This window comes from Cyprinus carpio, chromosome A23 (assembly GCF_018340385.1).
Source record: "Cyprinus carpio isolate SPL01 chromosome A23, ASM1834038v1, whole genome shotgun sequence".
In the NCBI taxonomy this organism is placed as follows: domain Eukaryota; kingdom Metazoa; phylum Chordata; class Actinopteri; order Cypriniformes; family Cyprinidae; genus Cyprinus; species Cyprinus carpio.
Genome location: NC_056594.1, coordinates 1691147 through 1718776, shown reverse-complemented (window position 1 = coordinate 1718776; position 27630 = coordinate 1691147). Strand labels below are relative to the sequence as shown.

The window sequence follows — 27630 nt, the reverse complement described above, 5'->3', positions numbered from 1 at the left end:
CTTTAGAATACTGTTCTATCGTTAATGAATAACTACACAGGAACAAATAACTAATGCACTAATAACATTCTAGTAACTACTATTAACTAACAAGAAACTAACGATTTAGTAAGTAATAGCGCTCAGCTGAAAGTGGTAGTTCACTACTAGCTAATCAGTAACTATATATATATATAAGTACTAAAAGCTACTATACAGGTTCATAATTAATGTGAATTATGTATAATGTATAATTAATTCTAAAGTGAAGATCATGGTAACCCACTAGTAATGACCCAAGTATTACCAAATCCTACGTATTTTGAGCGGGTTTGGGGTCTGCTGAGAAATAAAGCTGGGGGGATGGGGGAGGGGTTGGTCACATGACGAGAGTGATGAGAGACACCATGATCCAAAAGCACAAGTTTTGTTAATAAAAGTTTAATTTCTTCGTTTGAAATAAGCGACTTTGTGTTTATTGTTGCTGTTTTCATTTAAAAAATAAATAAATAAAACAACAAACCACAAATTGTAGCATTTGTTTTAAAAGAGGGAAAGTCCTTATTTATTTGTGTTACAACACAAGACTATATCTGCCTTATTCATTGTGTTAATAAAAGTAAGACGTTTAATATAGGCCCATGCGAATTTGCCATTGTACCATTTTATGGCTTATGTGTTTTAATTAATAGGCTAATAATGAACCACAAACTACGATCGTTTTAAAGAAAGGGGAAATCCAATGTTACAATGCGGGTAAAACATGTTTCCCTTATTCATATTGTTAATATAAGTTCAAAGTTTAATATAAGTGAATTTGTCATTGTAGCTGTTTTAAGTAAGTTTGAAGTAAGGGGAAAATCCAAAAAACCTTTTATTTGTTACATTGCGTAACATTCATTTTGTTACGTCTTATTCGTTCTGTTAATAAAAGTTTTGTTTAATATTGTCATTGTAGTATTGCTGATGTTGTGTGTGTGTGGGGGGGGTTATTTATTAAGAGTAATACTGAATCAACCTTAAGCATTTTTTTTGTTCCAACAATAGGAAAGATCTAACATTAAAGATCAAAATAAGCGCTGTAGATGCGAGAATGCGAGATTGGTTTCTGCTGAGGTAAATAGATGCTCACGATCTTTCTCTGCTGTATCTTTGCAATGGCTGTAGAAACGGCCGTTAATTCTTGATTTGGGTATGGCACAGACATGTTACAGATAATAATATGATCAAAAAGTCATGGCAACAAACAAATTCCTAAGTCAGTTTAAGTTTAAATGACTTTCACAATCAATTTGATTCAACTTAATTCATGTTTCACTGTTAATTTAAATATTTATAATGTTATTAATTAAAATTAGAGTACTGAATCTTTGACTATGACTACTTTGATGCTCTTTATCTCATAATTAGATTAGGCAACTTTAGCCGGGTTTTCACAGACGAGGTCACATTTGTGAATGTTCCAGACTGTTCAACCCCACTAATACCTTTCACCCCATTGTTTCGAATCTTTTCAATCTGACGAAGAGACACTGAAGACCCAATAAGAACCCTAAATCCAGCACAGAGGGGTTTAGTGAATGTGGAGTAAAATGTGTGTAAGTGTGTGAGTGTGTGTGTGTCATAGACACTGTAGAAGGACAGAGTGCCTTCCTTCCAGTCCAGAAACACTCCTACTCTCTTAGAGGAGAATGGGATGGGGGCTATGTCAGTGCTTTTTTTATTGTGCCAGACAGTGAAAATGTCATCAGAGCAATCAAGGCTCCAGGACTTTTCATTGAATCCAAACCTACAATCATCACTTCCTCCTTTCCTGCTCATTTCTCTATGTGCCACTGATATGACAGCCCCCCTCCAGCCGCTCCATTCGACCTCCCAGTAGCAGCGTCCCGACAGACTCTCTCTACACAAAACCTGAGGAAAGTAATCAAATCTCTCTGGATGATCAGGATATGACTGCAACTCCTCCAAACGTGTCACCTTTCTGTTCTGCTCAGACAGGCAGAGATGAATGTTTACTGTGTTTGGATCCAGTGTGAGATCACAGGCATCTGAACACAATAGAAATAAACAGGGGGAAGAATGAGAACACAACATAATAACAGTGACAAAAGGTGTGTCTGTGTGTGTGTGTAAACTTACATTTGCATAGTCCTGCTGTAATCATGACCTCTCCAGCATGATCCACACTATAAGAAAGGTCACATTCTCATTGATTGATGCCATCAATAAGTAAATACATAGAAATAAACCCAAATAACAGAAACAGCAGAGAAAGGCACTAGAAACACCAAGGACAGTTCCAAAGACTGCCTGCCATAATAAAAAGTCATTTGCTGTTTCATACATTTCACTTGAAAAAAACTGCCCTTGATACACTAGCACAAACACAATATAAAAGCAAACATAAGTAAAATTGAATTAATCAAAGGAAATTGTGAATCTTAATGCCCAACATACTTGAGTTTCTCCAATTTACAGTGTGGATCCTCCAGTAGGTCAGAGAGCAGCTTCACTCCTGAGTCTCCTGGATGATTGTAGCTCAGGTCCAGTTCTCTCAGGTGTGAGGGGTTTGCCCTTAGAGCTGAAGCCAGATAACAACACCCTTCCTCTGTCACCATACAGCCAGATAATCTAAGACGCACAAAACACTAATTGCTGTCTTTTGTCTCGTTTATTCTTGTGAGTTTCACCAATATTTATGGTTATGTCATGCAGTATGCAAAGTTACTGTAGCTGTGGTCAGAAAGCCAGAACCTAGTATGTCTCCTTACAAACTCCAGGCAAGACTCCAAGGTAATGTTCTCACAATGTTCTCATACCAGCGGTATCTAATTCTTCAGAGTTTAGCACCAACCAGGTCAAAGACACTGGAAATAGCGGATGATGGGCACAGAACATTAACTCATTAACATTAACTCTAAGACATTTAGAGTCACACGCAGGTGTAGTAGTGTGCAAACACTATTACATGGGGATGTTTTAGATAACTGTAAAAAACTCACGTTCACGTTTTTTGAAAATATTTATTGAAAATATTAGTTTTTTTTTTTATAATATATTATATTTTAAGCTTAATAAATGATTGACCCCAAAAAGGGAATTTATAAGCAATAACTGCTCTTTTTCATATTATATTATATTATATTATATTATATTATATTATATTATATTATATTATATTATATTATATTATATTATATTATATTATATTATATTCACGATAGCCTACTGTGTAGGAGCGAGGAACGAGGAGCACACAGGAGAATCATTAGCAACAGTCTTTAATAATCCAACTGGAAGGACACACACGTAGCACTTCTTATACGTACAGTAGGTGGACAACCAAAATGGCTATTACCGCCGTGTGCACTGCCACCGCAGGGCCACGGCATTAACTGCAAGTCAGTCACGCGTTAAACTCATTCATGAAACTACCGCCAGGTGGCGCAAAGGGACCGTTTGCAAACTGACTGGAATTATATGTTGTTTTGTAAACGGAGATCAAATAAATAAATAAAACAACAATAACATTATAATATAACATTATAACATCCCTAAAAATCATTAGAAAATGAATTTAAAATTAATTTTTAGACAGTTTTTCAAAACACCCTTAAACATCAAAAAAAATTTTATTAAATTTACAAAAAGGCTCTTACTGTATGTTATATTTATTAAACAGTCATCGTGAAAACCATTAAAGCTACACAATTTCCTTATGTTGTATTAAGGGGCTTTCATTTCAATCAACAGGCTAATGAAAGATTTTGAATGAAAAACCCTGACCCTGGCCATTGGTCCTCTGTTCAAGGCTGCAAATTCATGAGATTCTATTCGCATTGCAATTTACTCTGACTCACACCATAAAAAAAAAATAAAAATTATGAAAGGCATGAAACTGACATTTAATAATTCGCTGATGTATTTAAGCAGGTCACACATATTTATTCGTTATCTGGCCTATTTTAACACATTTTATTCCCGTATACAGAGCCCATGACATGCCGAAAATTATGTCCGTTAATTAAGAAATGTATCACTTTTTATTGTTCCTTGTTCCTTTGAATTAATTAAAATAATAATTAAACAATTTTTTAAATAAAAAAATAATAATAATACTGATAATAATACGGTTTAGATATAGAATAATGCTGCATGTTTCAAGGTGTTTCAGGGGACCTTTAAGAATTTTATCATTTAATTAAAAAACAACCCCTGATTTACAACGTTCATTTCCAAATGCAGAAATGAGGTAGAGCCCTGCACAGGCCTCAAACCTATGCCCTGTATCCGTCCCTTGGCCCGGCAGCTTACCAGTATCCTTGGCCTGAGTCTAAAGCATGTTCATTATGAAAAAAAGGCCTATTTTATTTCAGCATTTGAACACTAGCTATAATAAACACAGAAGAGTTATCTGCATGGTGACACTGTTATTTTTATTATTGCGAAGTGAGATGAATGAAGAGTGAGTCTGTCTTGCGTGTGCAGACACGCAATGGAAAAGGCAAGTTGGTAGTTCAGTGGAAGAAGCTAGTCAATGATTTCAGTGACATTCAAATCCTGGATTGGGTGTTTGCGATTCTTTTTTTTTTTTTTATAATGAAATAATATATAAAATGATTAATACAGATGTATGTATCCTGCAGTTCGCTGGTTAATGTTATTTTTTTTTTTTTTAAATAGAGCATGTCCATTTTACACTAAACAGCCAGTAGTGTGAATGAATTCAGTTCATCTGAGTGTGGGTTGGGGTTTGGACGTAGTTCTGTATAGCTTGTGGGGGTTGAAATAAAGGTGTGGATCTCTTGCTCTTTCATATGGAGAGTGTGTTGAGCATTTCAAACTTGCAGAGCAGGTTTAGGCAAAGTGTCAGAGTCAGAGTGTCAAAGTGTTTTAGGACAATATAATATGATTTTGTTTTTTTTCTCAGGAGACATGAGGCGCTCTGAAAGAGACAAAGAAACTGACAGAAAGAGATGCGTTACTATATATATAAAATATCGCCTCTGAGAGAGAGAGACGTGTGTCTGCCAGAGAGACAAAAACTTTTGTTTTGTTGTACTATTTTCAATTTTGCACTGTTGTAATCCTACGCGGCAACGCTGCAGTCGTTTTGGCAACACAAATGTAAAAATATATTGCAGTAAAGAAACTGTCCAGAGACAGTTTAGTTTCATTATTGGGCAATTCCTGCATTACTGACGTGACATTCGCAGTCAAAACCTGAAATATAAATTCTCACAGAATGTATTCATTAATAATACATTGAACCATATCTTAATGTTTTTCTAAATCCCAAATAGAGTCCAGACATCAGAAAAGTATCCATCTATGAATGTGTTTTATATGCTATTTTAGATTTTGGAAAAACACATGCGTTAAGGATGTGACAAGAGTTTTTGGGAGACATTTTGTAGACTTTTTGTGATTTACAATGGACAAACCAGAAGCAACAATATTTGCAGAATGGGGAAGGGTTGACCATTCACAAAACATAAAATATAAATTTTATTGAAATTTTAATTTTTGTGTTTCAGAGGAAAAATCAATGTTAAGGATGTGTCATCTCTCTGTTACGGACTGTTGTGAAAGCAGAATTTATGCAAAGGCGTATAAAAAAACTTTAACAGAGATGTCTAGAGAGTATTTAATAAGGCAAGTAATTATTCAAGTAATTCAAGTAATTATTCAACTAATCGCACGTTTATATTAAATTAACAATCTACTAATCCATATGAGCCTTAATATATTCCGCGCTCAAGCACACGCATTAAGTTTGCCACAAAGCACAGGCAGAAGTAGGCTAATAATTGTAAAAAAGGAAACATTTAATTTATTTATTAATATATTAATGTTTTCTTGTCGGCTGCCAGATGAAATTCATGGTGCTGACTCTCCTCTCCACAGCAGCCTACTGCTGTGCCTTCAGAGAGAAATGCAACCTTCACAGATTACATAACCAGGGAGTATTTGCTTTCGTTTTGAACTGGTTCATTTAAAAGTAGACATTTCAAGCTTTCTGTATAGGCCTATATATTTCTCATATATGTGAGGCACACAAATTTAAGTTATTTCATTATCAGGAAAAGATTCAAGTGATCACGAGGGCACCTAGCTCCCTGTCATGCATGCGCATTAATAATTTTCCACAAAAACACTTGAATATGAATAAAAATAGAGCACTTTTTTTTAGGTTACAGTATGGTATCCGCATTAATAGTAAATCTTCACAAGTCTACAACCGAAACAGATGCAATTATTGCCTGTTAATTAAAGGCTATTTGATGTTGTAAAATGATCTAAGATGTTCATGCTCCAATTCGTTGATCATTAGTTTTTTTTGATCAAGATTAAACGGATGTATGACTCTCATAAACTTGTTTTAATAAATCTCTTTTGCATTAAATGATACAGATACAAAGCAGGGTATGTTAAATATTATTGTACAAATAATTATAAAATGCTATAGACTGTGAATAGATTGCAGTTTCACATTTTGCATATGCATTACAAAGTGATGTTGTAATAAATGAAAATTATTTTTTTACATGCAGTGATACAAAATAAAACCAAACAAGATTTGCAATGAAAAAAAAAAATATATATATATATGTAGACATAAGAATAAATGTAACCCCACAGCACATGCAAATCTTGCACACTGATACACTCCTGCATTTAAATGTGGGTGCAATTTTATTAATTTAATAAATAAATATTAAATAAAATTATTTATTTTTATTATTTATTTTTACTTAAATTGTATGAAAGTGAGTAAAAAGGCTCCCTTCAAATCACTGAAGTTGTCAATTAATTAAGCTTTTTTTTCACCATGTGCACTTTGTTGATTATAATGAGAGAACTTGAGTTTAAGCTGAGGACGTTTTATTAATTCATCGCTTCTTTTCAGTTTCAATGATTAAGCTAAATCATGGCCAGGTTTAATTCATTTTTCTCTTGTTTTAGGCCTAAATAATGGGAGTGAAATTATACAGTCCCTCACGTTTTACTAAAATAAAGGAAAGAATTCATAAAACACGCAACAATTTCTTAATGAGTGTATACAGATATATTTTCCCCAAGCAGTTCTCTGTCAAAATAAAGGACAGGTAACAAATAACAAAGTATGTGCGTGACAAAAATGTATATTGTTTTATTAAAGGAATTTTAAAATATAAATTAAAAATGTACTTGTGACAAATATTAAGTAATGTAAGAATATTGACATTTTGCATATAAATCCATTTATGTAGCCTAGCCTACTAAAATAGGCTACCACTTCATGCTCCAATGCAAAGTAAACCGCCATTTCTTTAGGATAATATAACATTATTCGTATTATATAAATACTGAACACCTGTTAAATGTTTCAAATCTAAAATATGGTGTAGCTTAGAGTAAATATAAGCACAGGCTCATAGGCTTGACATTTATCCTGCTTGAATTCTTTCTAAAAAATGCACATAACTTCATAAATGGGCTACTAAATTTTAATCTGTGAATCTTAAATATTTTAACTATAATGTTTTTCTTTAATTTTCCCCAACTGCAGTCATCAAATGTAACAAATTGACAAGGCAAAGCTGCAGAGGTGGGTAGTAATGAGTTACATTTACTTCGTTACATTTACTTGAGTACATTTTTTTGGGTAACTAATACTTTTGGAGTATATTTAAAGATGGGTACTTTTACTCTTACTTAAGTACATTTTTAGTGAAAAAAAATTTACTTTTACTTAGTTACTGTGGGCGACACTCCTCTCGTTACTTTATCTTAATGCAATATAAGTTATAAATGCTTCAGTTTATTCCAAATGCGCCGTATACTTTTCTCTTGGCAATGAGCGATGCCCATTTGCAAATGATTCATTCTTTTGAGTCAGTTCTGTTCAAAAGCTTGATCAAACCAGTTGGCCAACCAGTGAATTGGTTCGAGAATCAGTTTGAATGATTTGTTCAGATCCCTGCCGCTCGCGCTGAGCCGTCTGAAGCGGTTCACTCAGAGTTGTAACAGAAAGTTTAAGAACATCAAGAGCGTTGAAGACGTGGCTTTGGATCTGCAGTCAGTTGAAAGCAAATCTGCAAAGGCTATTTGGTAGCGAAGAAGATCTTTATTGGATGAACACAGTGTGTGCTGTCTACGGTTCAACAGGTATAACTTAGATAGGCTACATTCAATTACAGTACACAATACCACAACATTACCAGTTTGTTGTATGTGTAACTTATACATTAAATACATTTTTACATTAAATAAGCTGTCATTTCATACTCTGTGAATACCCTCTAAACCTGCGTTAGTTCTGTTCCAGGAGGAATGCCCTCGCCTAGACACAATTAATATTGATATTTCCACAATATTTACACTTGCAGAAATATACATTTGTTTACATTTTGCAGAACAGATGGAAGAACATCCGTCATTTGGTTTGTTACGTTCAGATGTTCGGTAACTTAGCCGTCATGTGAGAAATTTTCACTCTTCTCCGTGTCAGAGGTTATTTATAGCCTACATATATAATACATAATTAATATACTTTAACATATAATTTAATTCAGTGATGCGAATCAGAATTTTCATCAGCTGTTACTCCAGTTTTCAGAGTCATTTAATCCTTCAGAGATCATTCTAATATAGTGATTTATTACCAGCACTGGAAACAGTTTTGATGCTTAATATTTTTTTGGAACCTGTGACATTTTGTTTAGGATTCTTTGATGAATAGAAAGCTAAAAAGAACAATTGATAGTAAATCAACATATTGGAATGATTTCTGAAGGATTATGTGACACTGAAGACTGGCATAAAGGTTGATGAAATAATAATAATAATAATAATAATAATAATAATAATAATAATACACACATAAATTGTATCTATATATCTAAATAAAAATAGACTATAGATATACAGTATATGATCCAAAGTAACTAGTAACTAACTACTCGAGTAGTTTTTTTTTACTTTTACTTTTTTACTCTTACTCAAGTAACTATTCAGACTATTACTTTTACTTGAGTAAATATTACTATAAGTACTTTTACTTTAGTACAGTCTTTGGGTACTCTACCCACCTCTGCAAAGCTGACAGTGCTCTAAAGCGTTTGCTTGATAACTTGTGGTTAAAGCGCCACTCAGCGGTCAAAAGCTGCAAATGCACTTTACAGAACACGGCCCGAGGCGGTAAAAAGCTCATTCTGGTTAGCCACCTAAAGTACAATACTGGTCAGGATATGAGGGACAAAACACACCTTATATACAGAACTAAATGAGGGGAACTAGACGAGACAATGCTGGAATCAAATGAACCTAATAGGAACAGGAACAGGAAAGACCAAATAAGGGCATAATCAAACATGATTAACACAAGAGAGAAACTGGGTCATGGAGCACGTGGGGGAGGAAAACAAACACAAAACAGTCCATGGGCGTGACAATTATATTATATTATATTATATTATATTATATTATATTATATTATATTATATTATATTATATTATATTATTATACAGAATCGAATTGTTCTGCATTAATTTTTTCAAATAATTTTTAATGGAATTTCTTGGTAACACAGCACTGTAAATTGTGCATAATTTAGTTACATCAAGGGTCAAACCAAATATAAATAACACATTAAAGTTATAAGTTAGAGACGTTTTTGTGTGTGAGCTGTACAGCTCTGGTATAAAGAATGTTTTTGCTCAGATGGCCAGATGTCCACCTAATAGACAAAAGATTTGCTCAGCAAGAAAAAAAAAACTTGGAGGTAGCATTGCCCCTGGATTAGACAATAGTTCTTCTCATACTGATTTCTGTCATATACCTTTCAGCCTTCAAATAAAACACCTAGCTTTATTTAGGAGATTTATTTTTATCCACAGTTCACTTCAGATTAATCTAGAATGATTTATCTAGAACTTGCTATCAAACATAGTTTATACATGTTGTAAATTTAAAAAACAAAGAAAGAAAACAAAATGTGTGTGTATTTGTACATAAAAAATTACAATACATTATATTAAGTAAGAATTAAGGTCATGCTGATAAACATTTTAATCTGTGAACTAAAAATAAATAATAGACTCAACAATAACAACAGATATAAACTGGAGTCTGCTGAAATATTGCAAATAGTCAGAACAATGACAAATGTAATCCTTTGATAATTTATCTTAATCTTATCTTAATTTAAATCTTAATCTTAATTTCAGGATCTTTCTTACAAGCCAAGTAATGTTCTTAAATACCTCAATATCTCCAGTGTGCAGTTTGGCCTCTTCAGTCCAGCACAAAGCAGTTTCACTCCTGAATCACGCAGATCATTCTTACTCAGATCCAGCTCTTTAAGTGAAGAGTCTGATGATAGAAGAGCTGAGGCCAAGCCTTTGCAGAATTTATCAGTGAGATGACGGCTGTCCAATCTAAACAAAAACTCAAAATTATCATACAACTTAAATAAGCATTGTCCTAGTTAGACTGATCATAATTAGTGGTGGAAAAAGTACTAAGAAACTGTACTTAAGTAAAACTATTGCTACTTAAGGAATAATTTACTTGAGTACAAGAAAAAGTACTGAAATATAATATGACTCAAGTAAGAGTAAAAAAGTAGTTTGCTGAAAATCTTAAATTACTGCATTACAAAGTACTTTAGTATTATTTTTTTTATATTTTTACCCAAAATTAGATTATGTGAGCATTATGGAGCAGGGTTAACCTCATGTACTGTAATGCTTGTTTCACAATATAAACACAGCAAAACAACAATAAGGACAAATGCATCAGATATCACTACAACTGAATAGCATGCAGATAGAGATGCTTTGACTGATGAAACGTAGAAGAAAATAAACACCCAATTTCAATACAACGCTTATTGACATAGCTTGTATCACAGTTAAGATTATTATAAAGAATATTTTCTGTCTCACTGTGATAAGAAGCAACATGGAACCACAGAAGCTAACTGTTTCAAACACGACTGATGTTATATAGTGATTTTGGAGCAAAACATGATATTAGTCTCATAAATTGTCATGTTTGACACTGTTAAGCAAACATACTACCTATCCCTGTTCTAGGAGCAACTGATTTATAACAAATTTTGAAAAATACATTCACATATAAGATTATGTGGTTGTTTTTAAGAAGGGCAAAAGCAAAGAAGTGTAAGTGAGGGTTTAAAAGAAAATAAGGGGTTTAAAACGGTGTGAATTAAAATGTGCCAGTAAAAAATAATGTGGTGTATGGGTAAGGTTGGGCATCATTTTAAATTTTATGATTCCGATTCTTGTCAATTCTTAATTTTGATTCCAATAAGGTAAAACTAATAATAATAACAAATAAATAAATAAAAAATCTTAGATATCATTCACATTTATTCTAACTCTTATTGCAAAATATTTTCTTGTTAGCTGAATACTATGAATAAAAGGATGCATGTGCAGCAGAGAAAACAGAATGGGGCACAGAAAAAAAATGACTGTTGTCTAATTGACAGGCTTTATTTTTTCTTATGTATTGTAATTGGATACACTGCTGGATGATAACCAATAACATGTATTCTATAATATTTTTTTCTGTATTTTCCTAATGACAAAATTAGGATTGGTTTATACAAATACATAAGGCAGAACAGTTTCTATGCTGTATTAAATGTTATGTCATTTAGCACTGGATTTTTAATATATTATATTTATTACCTCAAAATTGTCACAGTCTTCAGCTGGTGTTCCCAGGATGGCCACCAAATGACACTGTCTTTCTGAAACACAGGTGGAGCAACTAAAACAATAATGAGGTAACAAGATGGGCGGGATCAGATGATAAACAGGAGAGAGCACATGGCACCAAACAAACACAACACAAGCCATGTGCTCTCTCCTGTCTATTGTCTGATCCTGCCCATCTTGTTACCTCATAATTGTTTTAGTTGCTCCACCTCTGTTTCTCCCTTTCTTCTGGACTCCATTCCCCTAAACTCCACTCACCTGTTCTCTTGTTACCTTGTTCTCTTGTTACCTCTTGTTCTCCCTATTGGGAGATGGTCGACCACATCATCTATTTAAAGGAGGTGGAACTGCTGGAGGGTGCCCCTCTCCCAGTATGGGCTGCTGTTCCAGGACCGCCCCAGGTCATGCCGGCCACTTCCAGGTTCTTGGGGTCATTCTCTGGGCACCTCGGGCTTAGACGCAGCGTGGAGGATCCTCTGTTGATGTCGGTGAGGGAGGCAATGGCTGCTCACAATCCACCCATGGCAGTGGGACCCGCTCACAGTTCCCCCCGAGGCGGCGGCGTCCGCTCACAGTTCCCCCAGAGGCGGCGGCATCCGCTCACGATCCTCCCGAGGCGGCCAAGGCGGCTGGGGCGCTTCCAGTGGCAGCCGATGAGGCTGCAGGGCCCCCGGAGGTGGCAGACGAAGCTGCAGTGCCACCCTCTCGGAAACGGAGGAGGAAGAGGAAGAAGGATTCTTCCGTCCTTCAAGGCCTGGAGGCCTTCCCAGATCCTGGTGCCATCCCAGAGCCGCCCAAGCTCCTTGCCCAGGCGGAGCCACCTTTGGTGTCAGCTCTATCCCAGCTGCTTGCCCTGCCGGCTCCCTCCTTGATGCTCCCTCCTTGATTTCTTACGTTGGAGCGTCTGGAATCCACTCCTTAAGGGAGGGGTTCTGTCACAGTCTTCAGCTGGTGTGCCCAGGATGGCCACCAAATGACACTGTCTTTCTGTGAGCACATGGCTTCTGTTGTGTTTGTTTGGTGCCATGTGCTCTCTCCTCTCTATTTTCTCACCCCACCCATCTTGTTACCTCATTGTTTTAGTTGCTCCACCTGTGTTTCTCCCTTTCTTCTGGACTCCATTCCCCTAAACTCCACTCACCTGTTCTCTTGTTACCTTATTCTTTGATTTTAATTTGTCCCAGCTGTTTACCTGATTGCCTCTTCTTTATAAGCTTATAAGTGTTTTTATAAGCGTTTTCTGTTCTGGGTTTGTTTTTCTCACATATGTACCGGTTCGTGCCTTTGATGTCTGGCTGCCCTGTGTTCAGTTTATATCTCGTTGGAAGCATGAACGTTAATCTGTTTTTTTTTTTTTTTTTTTTTTTTTTTTCCTTTGGGGTGGTTTCAGATGTGTTTTTGCTTATTTTGGTGAGTTATTAATAAAGACACCTCATCTGTCTCCACTTGAATCTTCGCCTCTTACGATCCGTGACAGAAATGACCTGAAATTATTATTTTATTTTTTTTATTATTTTTTTTTTAGATACAGCAATAGGGGATGCCTTTGTCCATATTAGGGATTTCCTGCATGTCACAAGTTATCACTTCTGGCCCTTTTGGACTTTCTGCACAACAGCACCCTCCGACTTTGAGTTTGAATGAAACATGCACTACATGAGAGTGTTTAGCACTCCATAATGTCCATATTGTCTTGTTTTGGATATTAATAAATCATCCAGTCATCCATAGACTTCTTGTTTATACCCCATGTGCTCATACATCCAAAGCGCACACACAGAAAAAGTGATTTTAAATGCATCTGATTGACAGATAAATCAAGGTTGATCTATCAGCCAGATGCACGTAAAATGCATGCGCTCTTATTTCAATGTTGTTGTTAATGTTGAGGTTATTTTAGCATCATACTTTTAGTTTAACTGCACTATTAAAGAGGGCGATTTTTACCATTTAACTGAGCTATGTGCATGTATTTTAGACACTTACATTGTTCTTGCTCCATCCATGCAATAATTGCATCTTTATATCAACCCAGTGTAATATCGATGGTATGACCCATTTCAGGAGTTGACAAAATTATGATTTAAAACCAGAGCATAGCTCACATTCATTAAAATACTGAAACACTAATAATGCTTGCTAATTCAAAACGACAACGAAGGTAATTGACAGTCAAAGCATAGCACAGTTTGAACGGCCCACCCCGCAGCTGAACTGGAAGTTTTGATTGTTTTTTTTTTGTTTGTTTGGTTGGTTGGTTGGTTGGTTGGTTGTGTTTTTTTTTATTTATTTTTTTTTTTTTACTTTGTACTTTTGGTGAAAATAACTGTGGAGTAGTTGAATACTTTAGTTTTATTCTACTCAAGTAAAAGTAAAAGTACCACAATTTAATTATACTCAAGAAAGTAGAAAAAATTTAAAAATGTACTCAAGTACTGTAACGAAAGTATTTGTAATTAGTTACTTTCCACATCTACTCGCCAGCCAGGTCCAAAAATAAAGCATTGTAGTGCTGCAACTACTCTCTCTTTCACTTTCTCACCTACAACAAAAAGGTAATTATGATTAGACTCGTTCTCTTCTGTTAAATATGGTAGAACCCTGCACGGGCCTCAAATTTAGGCCCTAGCCCGGCCCTGGCCCAAGATGCTCAGGCCCTAGCCCGGCCCACGTCCGACAGCTTATAAGAATTACAGGCCCAACTGAGCCCATCTTTTTTTCCCCTTCTCCCAAAACAGCTTATACTACTGTTTCAGCTATTAAAATAGTTAAGTTTAGTATGGAATAGCAAAGTGATTATATTTTGTTTCTTTTTTTTTATTAAGTTTATTTAGAAAAACGTTTGGAGCATTTTTTATTCGTTAAATATAATTTTCTTGTTTTTTTAAAGTAACCACCAAGCGGCCAGCGGCAGACAGTGAGCCTAGTGTATGTTTGATCAATTTAGCCTTCTCAAATCATTATGACATGCCTTAAATACAATTTATAGATATAAAACAGTTCAAGCATATAACAATGTTTAAATGTTAAACCTAGAAAAATGTGCGCTATATCCAATAGTTTGTGCGGAGACATGAAGGTGCCAGGACATGAAGGTGCCAGCGTGATCACTTGCATTTTTTTCAGTGGATACACCATCATTCTTGCTCATAAAGGTAAGAGTAATCATTCGTAACTGCAAAGGGTCTACTTTTATTTGTGTGTGCTCACAATATCACGCTTTAAATTTCTACTTAACTAAATAAAACAAATCGAAAACAAAAACTCTTTCATTATAATCATAATCTGTAAACATGCACTTCTCTCTAAAGGTGCGTCTAATGAGGAGATGATGAGTCAGGATCATCATCTTCATCCTTGCGACACGGACACAGAAAACACTAGTTTATTAGTAAATAATTCAAATATCTCCTTACTATTTCCCCCGTCACATTTATAGTAATTACTTTTGCCGGTGCTTTGCGGCAAGCATAAGCCTATTGCGTGCATTTGAATGCAGAACTGTTCAGCTGCGCTGTAGGGAAGCTACTGCTGTTGCTGGAGGACACTAAACACTGTTGATCCGCTCTTGTCCATAGCACGGTCTCGTGTTGTTTCCACCAGCACGGCAATTTTTTCATCACTAATTGATGGATGACTAAAATATAAAAATAAGGAGAAGCCTAAAACAAGCCAGAGGCCCGGTCCGCGTCTGAACTATGATGTGAAAATTGGCCCGAAGCCCGGCCCGAGGGGCGTAAAAAAGTCGGGCCGTCGGCCCAGGCTGAAATGCAGGGCTCTGAAATACGGCTTACAACATCCTGAGCACCCTGGAGGTCAGGACCAGGGCAAAGGGCACGTGCGTGCATCTTTAATTATTTAATACCTCAGTTTCTTTAGCTGACATTGTGGACTTTTCAATTTAACAAAATCCAGTTGCACTCCAAAATCATGCAAGTCTATCTCACTGAAGGAGTAGTTTAAACACTGCAAAGATGAATCCAAACCTTGAAAGGATTTATCTAAGACAGACAAACTACACAAAAAAACAACAAACAAGGCAAGAACAAAGGTCACATAGTTTTGCAAAAATTATATATATATATATATATATATATATATATATATATATATATATATATATATATATATATATATATATTTCTACACAGTGGCAGACACTGATAAGTCAATTTATTGTGTCACTACCAGTTTACTTGTTAATGAAAAATCACAAACCTCTCCACTCCATAGTGTAGATTCTTCAGTCCAGTAGAAAACAACCTTATTTCTAGACTCTGCAGAGTGGAGTTTGATGATTGTAGAACTGAAGCCACACTTTCACAGCATAGATCAGTGAGACTGCAGCCTGTAAGTCTGTAACAGAATTTGAATACAAGTATAAAAGTTCTAGATCAGATGTGTCCAATCCCGCTCCTGGATGGTCACTGCCCTACAGAATTTAGCTCGCATACCTTCCTAAAAGTTTTGTTAAAAAAGCAGAGGTGGTGATGTCTAGCTTTAGATGCAAAAGGGTGAGACTGAAGAGAGGGCAGGTTAAAAATGTTTTGTTTTAGACTATAAACATGGGCCATCTGGCATATGAATCATAGTTAAAGAATACCACCATATGAAATGACATTTAAAATAATCACCATCTAAATTGAAAGGATTTGATAGCATATCTGAGAGAGAGAAAAAAATCAGAAAAAGTTAGATCAAAGGCTGCGTTTAAGACTGTTTACCAGTTAGTTGAGTCAGAGGGCTCAACAACATTTAAAAAAAAAAAAAGAAAGAAAAAAAAAAGATTTTTAGTCTTTGATGTATCCAGATGCAAACCCTAATTTGAAGTATGTAATAATGTCTGAAAATACACTACAAGGCAATTCAATTTCTAATTATTCATCAAGAGAACTAGGCATAGTTTCAAAATAAATATATAGTCAATTATTCATCAGTATGCAACACAATTTGGATATCACATGCCAAGGCAACTTACAGTGCTTGACTTCGTGAAAAGGGAGTGAAGGGTGTTTTGCCACTTTAAGCTCATTGTGACTTCTGTGATTGTTGGATAAAGCGCAGGATTGAGCATAAGTGTGACAAGTGAGTGACCAATTGTCACGGAAACATCAGGTCACATACATATTTACGTTTTATTAAAACTGTGGGTACCATGTCACCTGCATATTCTACACTCATTCTCTTGATTACAATGTGCAATTCCTTTTTGTAAATGTATTATGGGATAAATCAACAGAGAAAACAGTGTAAGCATTAGATTTCATGCATACTGATAGTGGCACCTCGTGGCCAAGGTTGGTTCAGCATACTAATGTTCTTTAGTTGTTGTGATATTTAAAACAATTCTCTCATTTTTTGCAATCCTAGGCTTTTCTTCAAATTACTGTTAATTTGTTGACTTGATAGAGAATTTACATTATGAGATAAATAAATACTCACATAGCTTTTCTGCAGTTTCTTACAGCTGGTATCAGTCTTCTCCTACCCTCCTTTGTTGTGTTGTATTTGTTGAGGTCAAGCTCATCCAGCACCTCTTCTGACATCTGAAGCATGTAAGCTATTGCTGAGCAGTGAGCAGCAGAGAGTTTATTCTTTGAGTGTTTGTCTGATTTCACAAAGTCCTGAATCTCTTTGTAAAGAGTCAGATCATTCACTTCCAGCAGACAGAGGAACAGATTGATGGATCCATCAGCTGAGAAATCATTGTTAGCTCTGATTGTGCTTTTAATGTACCGAGTGGTGTTCCTGATGCTCTCTGAGCTGTTCTCTGTTTGTGTCAGAAAATCCTGTAGGAATCTCTGATTGGACTCTAGCGAGATGCCCAGTAGGAACCGCAGGAACAGATCCAGGTGTCCATCTACACTCCACAGGGTTTGGTCAACTGCTGAGAGTAATATCTCAGAAAGTGAGATCTTCCTAAACCCGAACCATTCAAAAGTGTCCAATGCTTGCATGTTCTTAGCGATATATGAATGAAACACAAAGTAAGCAGCAAGAAACTCCTGAAAGCTCAGATGTATGAAGCTATAAACTTTTCTCTGATGAATCACAGATTCCTCCTTAAAGATCTCTATGCAAATCCCAGAATACACTGTGGCCTCAGTGATGTCTATGCCGCTCTCAATCAGGTCCTCCTCATAGAACATCACATTGCCCTTCATCAGCTGTTTGAAAGCCAGTTCAGCAAGTTTCACAATCATTTCTCTGTTTGACTTAAGGAGCTTCTCTAGATTGTCCTCTTCATATTTCTGATTCCTTGTATTTATTTGAATGAGCAAGAAATGTATGTACATTTCAGTCAGAGTTTTAGGAATTTCTGCACTATCATTGTGTTTTAGGATGTTTTGAAGCACAGTGGCTGAGATCCAGCAGAAGACGGGGATGTGGCACATGATGTGGAGGGTTCTTGCCCTTCTGATATGTGAGATGATTCTGCTGGCTTGATGCTCGTCACTGATTCTATTCCTGAAATATTCCTCCTTCTGAGGGTCACTGAATCCCTGAATTTCTGTCACACGGTTGATGTATATGGAGGGGATCAGTTTGGCTGCTGCTGGTCTGGAGGTGATCCAGATGTGAGAGAAAGGAAGAAGTTCTCCTTTGAAGAGGTTTGTTATCAATACACCCACTGATGAAATCTCAGTAACATCAGAAACTTTCTGTCTGTGTGAAAACATCAGTGTCATTTTGTTTTCATCCAGACCATCAAAGATGAAGACAACTTTACATTCATCATAAATCTTAGAGTCCAGATCTTTAAGTTCAGGATGAAAGTCCAGCAGAAGTCTGTGAAGACTGTATTGGTGATCTTTAATCAAGTTCAGCTCTCGAAATGGAAGCACAAACATGAAATCTACATCCTGATTGGCTTTGCCCTCTGCCCAATCCAGAATGAACTTCTGCACAGAGACGGTTTTGCCAATTCCAGCAATGCCTTTAGTAAGAACAGTCTTGATTTGGTTCTCACATCCTTGTTCAGGTAAGGGTTTAAAGATGTCATTGCAGTGGATTGGAGTGTCTTGTGAGTATTGTGGTCTCTGTGTTTTCTCCATCTGTACAACCTCATGTTCTCCATGCACTTCTTCACTCTCTCTTTCTGTGATGTAAAGCTGTGTGTAGATTCTGTTCAGCAAAGTTTGATTCTTTTGTAATTTGATTCCTTCAAATAAGCTCTCATATTTGTTCTTCATGCATGTTTTGTGAGTGTCTTTGATTCTCTGGTGTCTGATGTCAGTCTCCACTAAGTATGAAGTGCAGGTCAGATGATTCACAGATTTCACCAGATTATTGTGTTCATCACTGGAGAGACAGCAACAAGAAATGCAGAACAACAAACAGAAAAAAATATCAAATAAAATCGTGAAAGTACAGAAAGCTACAAATATACTATAGTATACTATATATAGTGCCTTGTGAAAGTATTTATACCCCTTCATTTCTTCATGTTGTGTTTATGTTGCTGACATATGTTAAATTGCTTTAACAAAAAGCTTTAACTTATTTTTTATTGACAGCCAAAAACTTTGCAAATTTATTGAAAATAAATAACTGAAATAATTACATTGCAGTATTTGTACCCTTTTCTGGAAAACTTGACATTTAGATCAGGAACATTCATATCACTTGTAGATGTTACTACTCTTCAAGTAGAGTTAACCTGTGGAAAATACATTTGAATGGGTATGATTTGGAAAGGCAAACGCCTCTCAATAAAAGGTCTAAAAGCTGAAAATTCATATCAGCATATCAAGCCCTTAGGTCAAAAGAACTGCCTGTAGAACTCAGAGACAGGATTGTGTCAAGACACAGATCTAGGGAAGAGTTCAGAAAAAATCTGCTGTATTGAAGGTTCATAGAAGAGAATTTCTTGCATTTATTTACACTGTTAAAAAGTTGGCTTCTCATAGTAAACATGGCCAAAGTTTCAAAAAACAAGTTGGATGTATGATGGAGTATTTCATTGCCAAATACACTCCTTTAGTGTTCTTATAAATTTCGGAAAGTTTTTTTTTTGTTTCCAAGTATATGGCCCTGTATTAAGTCAAAAAGGGCGGAAATCCTTGTATGGGCACTTCTCCTGGAAGAGTGTGTGCACACAACCAGATCAAGAGCGAGAGCAGCCTATCAGCGTGCTTCGTTCGGGCTATGGAAATCGTCAGCAGCACTGCACAGGACTTGCTCCAGAAAGATTTGTCATTTTGTCTTTAAAAAATAAAATCAAAAATGTCACCAAAGAAGTGTGTTTTTGGCTGTGATGGAAAGATAACCTTGTTCAGCTTCCAAAAAGAACCCAGCGTTAAGAAAACAGTGGATGCACTTTGTTTCTCTGGGGCAGCAAGTGTTTTGCAAGTGTTTTTTTGTTTCCCGGCATTTCTGTGATGAATGTTTTATAAACAAGGCCCAATTCGACGCTGCATTTGCAGATCATTTAAACTGAAAGTTGGAGCGGTCTTATTTATATGATGTCACAGCTTGCAGACGATCACTACGCTGTGAAGCTGCATGTGCCTGTGACTCTTTAGCTCCACCCAAGGCCACTTTCAGGAGCTCAACTGTTTCCGGAGAGAAGCGTAAAGCTGTATTTGTCTTTTATAAATCTGATTCAAGTAAAGACTCCTTGGAGATATGAAGGATGCAATACTACTCTATAGGTACTCAAGATTAACATGAGATTGGCAGAAACTGTATGTGTTATGTCCCCTTTAAGTGAAGTGAAGTGAGTGGCGTGACATACAGCCAAGTATGGTGACCCATACTCAGAATTCGTGCTCTCACTACTCTTGACAGAATAACTTTTGTAACATTAATAATGATTAATCTATATTTAATTTATACAGTGAAGACTATGCAGTGTTGTTTTACACTTGATTATTTAATTTTTGTAAAATTTATTTAAGACCTACCTGAAAAACCCGAAAATCACTGTTTATTTAATATATGAGTGACGTGACATACAGCTAAGTATGGTGACTCATACTCAAAATTGGTGCTCTGAATTTAACCCATCCAAAGTGCACACACAGAGCAGTGAACACACACACCCAGAGCAGTGGGCAGCCATTTATGCTGCTGCGCCCGGGGAGCAGTTGGGGGTTCGGTGCACATCCTTAGGGTTTGGAGTCAAACTCTCTAACCAATAGGCCACGACTTCCCCACATAATCCCCATATATATGTGTTTGGTTCTATTGTATTTATTTTCTGCTATTTGTTGTTATTTGGTTTTCCATAGAAAATAATTCTTAGCACTGAGCCCTGAGCCCTGCATGTGTCTCAGACTGTGATGTATAGTACCATCAATTTTATATTTATATATAAAACACTTTAGATAACACTTTAGATTACAACCCGCAACATACTGTGTAATTAAACAGAATTTACAGTGTAACATTTTTGTAATTATAGTGTACCACTTCAGTAGGTATAAGGGAATAATATGCTAAGTTTGGGGACTAAAGGGGTAATAATCTGTAAAATTGCAAATTATTTCTACTTTAATATTTTGAAACTATGGGGTACCTGTTCTAATATTACATAGTATGTATGACCTAACAACAATCTTATATTTGAAAGCGATTTAGCAAAAACATACACTGTGTACTTTTTTATAGCCTACACATATAAAACATGCTGGTAATTGTTTCAATCCAAACCTTTGGTTGAGACTGTTGGGTTAGGAAGCTGGGTTGATATCAGTAATAAGTAACCCGACAGTGCTGGGTTAAGAATGTGGAGGACATGAAAGAGAGCATGCAGCAAGTCAGGCGAGTTCAAACGTGAATGGTTCTGTGTGCGACGAAATCCGTGACTGCAGTGCTTAAGACGGGAACATGTGTGGAAAATAGGAGAAAACTAATCAAAACTTTGAAACTGTCTGGAGTGTGTTCCTTTAATACTGGACCAGTGAATGTGGCGAGTTCGAACTGGAAACAGCTGGAATGGCTCATGAGACGAGTCTATCTGTGTTTGCAGCACTCATGACAGGAATATGTGTCAAAAATACAAGAAAACTAATCAACGCCAAGATGAGAGAGATTTTTTGAAACTGACTGGTATGTGATCTTTTAAACTGGAGGGTTTTGTCAGAGTATGTTCTTACAACTTTGAGCAGCAACTGAAACCGGGAACTGTGAACTAGTTAAAATGGTGCTTGAGGACATGGATCAAAACGGTAAAATCAAAGACGGAAAAATCCTGTCAGTTTGCTATAATACACAATTTAATCTTGACTTTCAGTGTTTAATTCTGTGTGTTTATTGGCGTGATGGTTTGGCCATAATAGTTTAACTTCGTCGGTGGGTGAAAAACATGAACAAATTGAACAAAATCTTACATTTGTTCTCAAACAAGCTTTTCAAAAGAATTTGGTTTAACTGTATAAGCTGTACAAGTATAGAGTTGCTTTGCTTTTTTCTGAGCTGCTGTAATAAATTGTAATTTGTTGCCTGTGTTGTTACTGTTGTCATATTGTGTGTGATTTTAATTTTAAAACCTATTTTGGGTTTATTTAACGCAGCAGTAGGCCTATAGTAAATTTCAAACAGTATTTGAATTAAATAAAATAGTACACCATGTTTATTGATATATTACCTGATATATAATGTATGTATGTATGCCCTTTAAACAATCAAGAGCAATTTGTTGTAGCCACTTACCCTGTAACTACATGGAATAAGGGGGGAAAAAAGCACCACTTTAATTTACAGCCCGCAAATGCTGTATTTACACTGTAACTACATGGAACAAGGGAGGAACTAGTTGGACTTAAACACAGACCAAGTGTATATTTGCACAGTAATTACAGAGGAAAATAGTGCACTAGTTTTAATTTAATTGCTCGATGGCCAAATTAAGGCCGCCACTTTTTATTTATTTATTTATTTGTTTGTTTTTTGCTATAAAAACACCACAGTATCCATCTACTGAAAAACAAATGTTGTATCATGTATTTTTCTCTGCAAACAGCTGGAAAGAGGTAAGCTTGTTTTAAGGTGCATTGAACCTTGATGGTATATCATACCATATCATGCAGAGGTATTTGGTGATACTAATGGTGTTGAGAAGTTGCTGGTGTGAAGTTGCTGAGATCAACGAATAAGCTTTCATAAGGTAAGTAGACTCGTGAATTATAAATCATAGCAAAAACTCATTTGACTAGATGTCCAGTTTTGTTGTTCAGTTCATGTTTCCTTTAATAATAGAATAAAAATACCTAGGCCTATAATTAAATACGAATATAAAATTATAAAAAGCATATTGTCTTTCTGAATCATTTCCAAACATAAGATTGTTGTTTAAGCCATACATACCATGTAATATTAGAATAGGTTTCAAAATAATACAGTATAAATGATTTGTAATTTTACATGTCCAAATTACACCCCTAAGGAAAACCCACTTAGAATTTGCAAAAAAAGCACCTAAAGGACTGTGAGAAACAAGATTCCCTGGTCTGACGAACCTCAGTTCCAAATGTCATGTATGGAGCAAAGCATGAATTCCTCATCACCTGCAGATTACCATCCCAACAGTAAAGTGTGGTGGTAGCAGCCTCATGCTGTGGGGTATTTTTCCGCGGCAGGGACTGGGAGACTCATCAGAGTAAAAGGAAAGCTCAATGCTTTAAAATACTGATATAGCCTTAATGAAAACCTAGTCCAGAGCATTCAAAACCTTGTACTAGACAGAAGGTTCACCTTCCAACAGGACAATAACCCAATGTACACAGCTAAGACAATGCAAGAGTATCTTATGGACAACTCTGTGAATGTCCTTGGCCCAGCCAAAGTATGGTATTGAACCCAATCAACATTTCTGAAGAAACCTGAAAATGTCTATCCAACCTGACATAGCTTGAAAGCTGAAGAGATGAGGAGAAGAATGGCAGATAGTTGCCATATGCAGATGCGCAAAGCTTGTCACATCTTACCAAAAAAGACTTGAGGTGGTTCAGCTAAGTACTGAGTTAAGGGTACAAATACTTATGCAATGTACTTACTTAAATTATACTGAATTAGATTCTCACATCATGAAAGACAATATGTCACTTTCAGCCACGTCCTAGTTTGATGTAGCAGATCTTATAACAGTAATACTGAGTGGACTTATGGGAATGAAATCGATAGGTGAGGTTGTAAACAACAAGTGTCATGTAGTACTTTTTCAAGTTCCAATTGAATTTTGCAACATTCATTGCACATTTTTAAGGAACATGTAATTTCAGATGTGGAGATTAATTTAAATAAGATTACATTTAAAGTTTTTCTGCACAGCATAAAAAGTCCTATTTGTCAGCTAGTACTTTTTAGTTTTCATATTTACAATGAATTTTTAGTTTACATTTTTCTTTATTAAATGTTGGTATAGGAACCATAAATTCAAATACCAGATTAAGTAATTATATTAAAATTCTTTTAAACATAAACCATGAATCCAGAACATTTCATCAGCTTTCACTGTGTTTATACTCACACAGGGTTAGAGGTCACTGTTCCATTACAGAGATTAGGAGGCTGAACAATGGAGTCATTACTCTTCATAGACACACAGCTGGATGCTGGAGATGCTGCTGTCTGTCTCATTCTGATGATATAATTAGCAAAGGTTATTCAGGGCCTGCATGCTGAAGAAGACAATCTGCTTAACTATTATTTGATTTCTTGTTTCCAGTACTGACAAAGTCTCACCTGCTGTCAGAGGTCACTGCTTCATTACTGAATTTAGGGGCTTTATAGATTGAGTTCTCACTCTTCATAGACACACAGCTGGGCTGTGGACAAGGTGCTCTCTGGTACTGAACAAAAACAAAACAATAAAACAATCTCCACTCAAACTGGCTCACTGACGTTTGGTAACAAGATTTGTAATCACATGAGTGTGAGTAAATAATGACTGTATTTTTCTTTTTATCTAAGATGTGTTATGCTAATGTAACTCATACATTTAATATCCTCTGTGATAGTAAGAAAAAGGAAAGAATAAACAGAACTTGGTATGAGAGAGCAGACAATGAGGAATACGGTACAAAGACTAGCTAAACCAGTTAATTATAGGAATTAGGAAATTTAGAATTAAGAAATAACTTTCACTTTTAATCATTAATCAGATGGTTTTTTTTTTCAAATCCACTCTAAAAATGATTCATGCAAAAAGTGTATCAACATAAGAGGCAATGTAAACATGAGAAGTGTCGTAATAGTTTTCAGACATCATTCAGTACAATCTAGAACAGGGTAATAGATACACTAAAAAAATTTTTTAAAAAAGGATCAGCTTGAGGAGTATATGCTAAATATATATATATATATAGTGTGTGTGTGTGTGTGTGTGTGTGTGTGTGTGTGTGTGTGTGTGTGTGTGTGTGTGTGTGTGTGCGTGTGTGAAATTTGTTATTGACCTCATATTTATTAATACATGGAATATTTAAACTGTTTAAAAAAGAAAAAAGTTTACTTTCTTATTATCTTCTAAATATTGTCCTATTTCGACAGTATAGATAAGTAAACTTCCCATGCAATCTTACATAGATATGACAAAGCAAACTGAATCTAAGTTGTCACTACACCATATAAACAAATATGTTAGGATATAAATGTTAAAGTTAAACATATTGTAGTTCCATGTTTAGACATGACGATTTGGCAGAATATCATATTTTTTACAGTATAAAATGTTTCACTGAATGTCTTAGATTTGCTAAGATAAGCTCGAGTTTAAATGAATAACAGGCTTGCAGCCAGGTGATCTGTTGACAGCATCCAATGTGAACTTACCGTGAGATATGAAGGCATTTCATGATCAGCTTTAATCTCTCTTTAATGTCTTTTCATCAACAGGTTGAATTAACATCTATCTGTTTTAGTCTGAGTTTGGTCAGCAGGAATTTAGAAAATTACTTCACCCACATAACATTTTTATAAATGCTGACGGTTGTCAAGTACTCACTCCACCCACAGGTGCATTCATCTTTGGTTTCGGCTCGCCTTACTGATCTGGGGTGTGTTTCCTGTACAACGATGTAACTCACTGATTAACCACCAGAGTATGATGCTTTGTTGTTGAAACAAACTAGCTAGTTTACCACTGTTTCCCGAACACGGTCGCATCTCCGTCGTTTGAACCACATTAGTTCAACAACATAGGGCCATTGTTACTGACGTCACACGCATGTGGTGGAGGAATAACTTCTGCTATTTAACCGATTAGACATCTCTAAGATGCTGCTATATTGAACATGGCACCTGATGACTAATATACTATTTTTTGTTTCCTGACATTTTGCTTTATTTGATGTTTGATTCATCACGGGTTACCTCTTATGTCACACTCCGGGGTTCTGTTTAGGTATTTGTGCACATGTGCACTCTTCAAAAATGGTGCTTTTAGAGGACGCGCAAAAATACATAGATTAAAATTGGATATAATGGAATTTATAGATTGTACTGCATGTTAGCTTGCTTATTGTGCCCAAGACCATATTTATTTAAACCCATATCCCTTGCTAACAAGAAACTATGCTTCTTGTAGTTCCAACCACGTAAGTTTGCGACGCTGTTTGCAAATGTTTATTTGAACTATGGTTTCGGGAAACACCTAATTGTTGAACTATGTTGGTAACAACAGAACTTGCGTCCATAGCTGGCTAACGATGCTTTTGGGAAACGCACCTCTGGGAGATTTGCTGGTTGAGTCAGGGGAGGAACTGAAAACATAGAAGTCAAGACAGACAGCTTCTGCTTTTTGTGGTGCTCACACAGTGCTTTCTTTAGTGCGGTCAAGGTGGATTAGATGTGACAGTTGTCAAATAAACAGACATTTGAATTTTACATGTGGCAACTAGAAACACATATCACTGAATAGGCATAGCCTGTGTGCTGTCTAATACACTATACAAGAAGAAAGTTCAAGATAAGCCATATGCTCTTTAAATACCAAGTCGGTCTGAAGTTTTATAGTCTATTGGTTTTATTTTGATAAACATGACACAATGTGTTAATGTTCATGCGTGTCATTGTGTTATAAAAAGTCATGGGGGCCAGTGGTGTGCCCTGCCCCTTTAGTGGGCCCCGTCGTAAGACATTTACAAATCATTCATCATTCAAATCATCAAAAGTCATTCACAAATCACACACAAAATGTTTTTGCTTTGAAAAATGCAAGACGTGGTAGTGGAATTTAAAAACTCAAGGTGTCTTTTTAAAAAAACTTTGAAACCTCTTTTGACTTGCCACGTATGTAGAACACTGTGTATGGCAAGCCGAATTGACTTTTATTCATTCGCAGGATATGAATTCTTGATATCAACAATTCAATTTTCACTAGTTAAAATGTTTATTCTTGATATCAGGAATTAGATTTCTACTAGTAACAATTGCTATTTTTGATATCAACAATTGTATTTTCACTAGTTAAATGTCACCATAGGCTGCCATTCAAATTTAATTGTTGATATCAAGAATTGCTTTCTTACTAGTTGAAATTCCGATTTCACATATCAGAAATACAATTCTTACTAGTAACAACCTTTATTTTTGATATCAGTTGGGGCTGAGCCCCCCTAAAATGAAAATCCTAGAAACACCCCTGGCTCAAACAGCAACATTACACACTAACTAACGTTAAAAAAGTGAAATTGCAATCAATCACCCCTTTAAAAGGTACAGTCGTGGCCAAAAGTGAAGCCATTGCGTTGCATAAAAATGGCTTCACAGGCAAGGATATTGTGGCTACTAAGATTGCACCTAAATCAACAATTTATAGGTTCATCAAGAACTTCAAGGAAAGAGGTTCAATTCTTGTAAAGAAGGCTTCAGGGCGTCCAAGAAAGTCCAGCAAGCGCCAGGATCGTCTCCTAAAGAGGATTCAGCTGCGGGATCGGAGTGCCACCAGTGCAGAGCTTGCTCTCAGGAATGGCA

General features: G+C 35.9%; 1 protein-coding gene across 1 annotated transcript; it reads right to left on the bottom strand.

Moving 5' to 3' along the window:
- LOC109084636 (NLR family CARD domain-containing protein 3-like) lies at positions 1-25670 on the bottom strand. Its single transcript, XM_042713959.1, has 8 exons — positions 25489-25670; positions 24403-24509; positions 17158-19017; positions 15934-16071; positions 10231-10455; positions 2440-2613; positions 2122-2168; positions 1-2030 (listed from the first exon to the last, which is right to left on the bottom strand). The coding sequence occupies exons 1-8, from the start codon at positions 25504-25506 to the stop codon at positions 1375-1377; spliced, it is 3225 nt and encodes a 1074-aa protein (XP_042569893.1). The 5' UTR covers positions 25507-25670; the 3' UTR covers positions 1-1374.
- Between the last annotated feature and the right edge of the window lie 1960 nt (positions 25671-27630).

Coding starts and splice junctions, on each gene's coding strand:
- LOC109084636 (XM_042713959.1), bottom strand. Junction 19,018..24,402: donor GCAGTGACCTCTGACAGCAG/GTGAGACTTTGT, acceptor CTGTCTCTCCAG/TGATGAACACAATAATCTGG. Junction 10,456..15,933: donor CTACACTATGGAGTGGAGAG/GTTTGTGATTTT, acceptor ATGATCAGTCTA/ACTAGGACAATGCTTATTTA.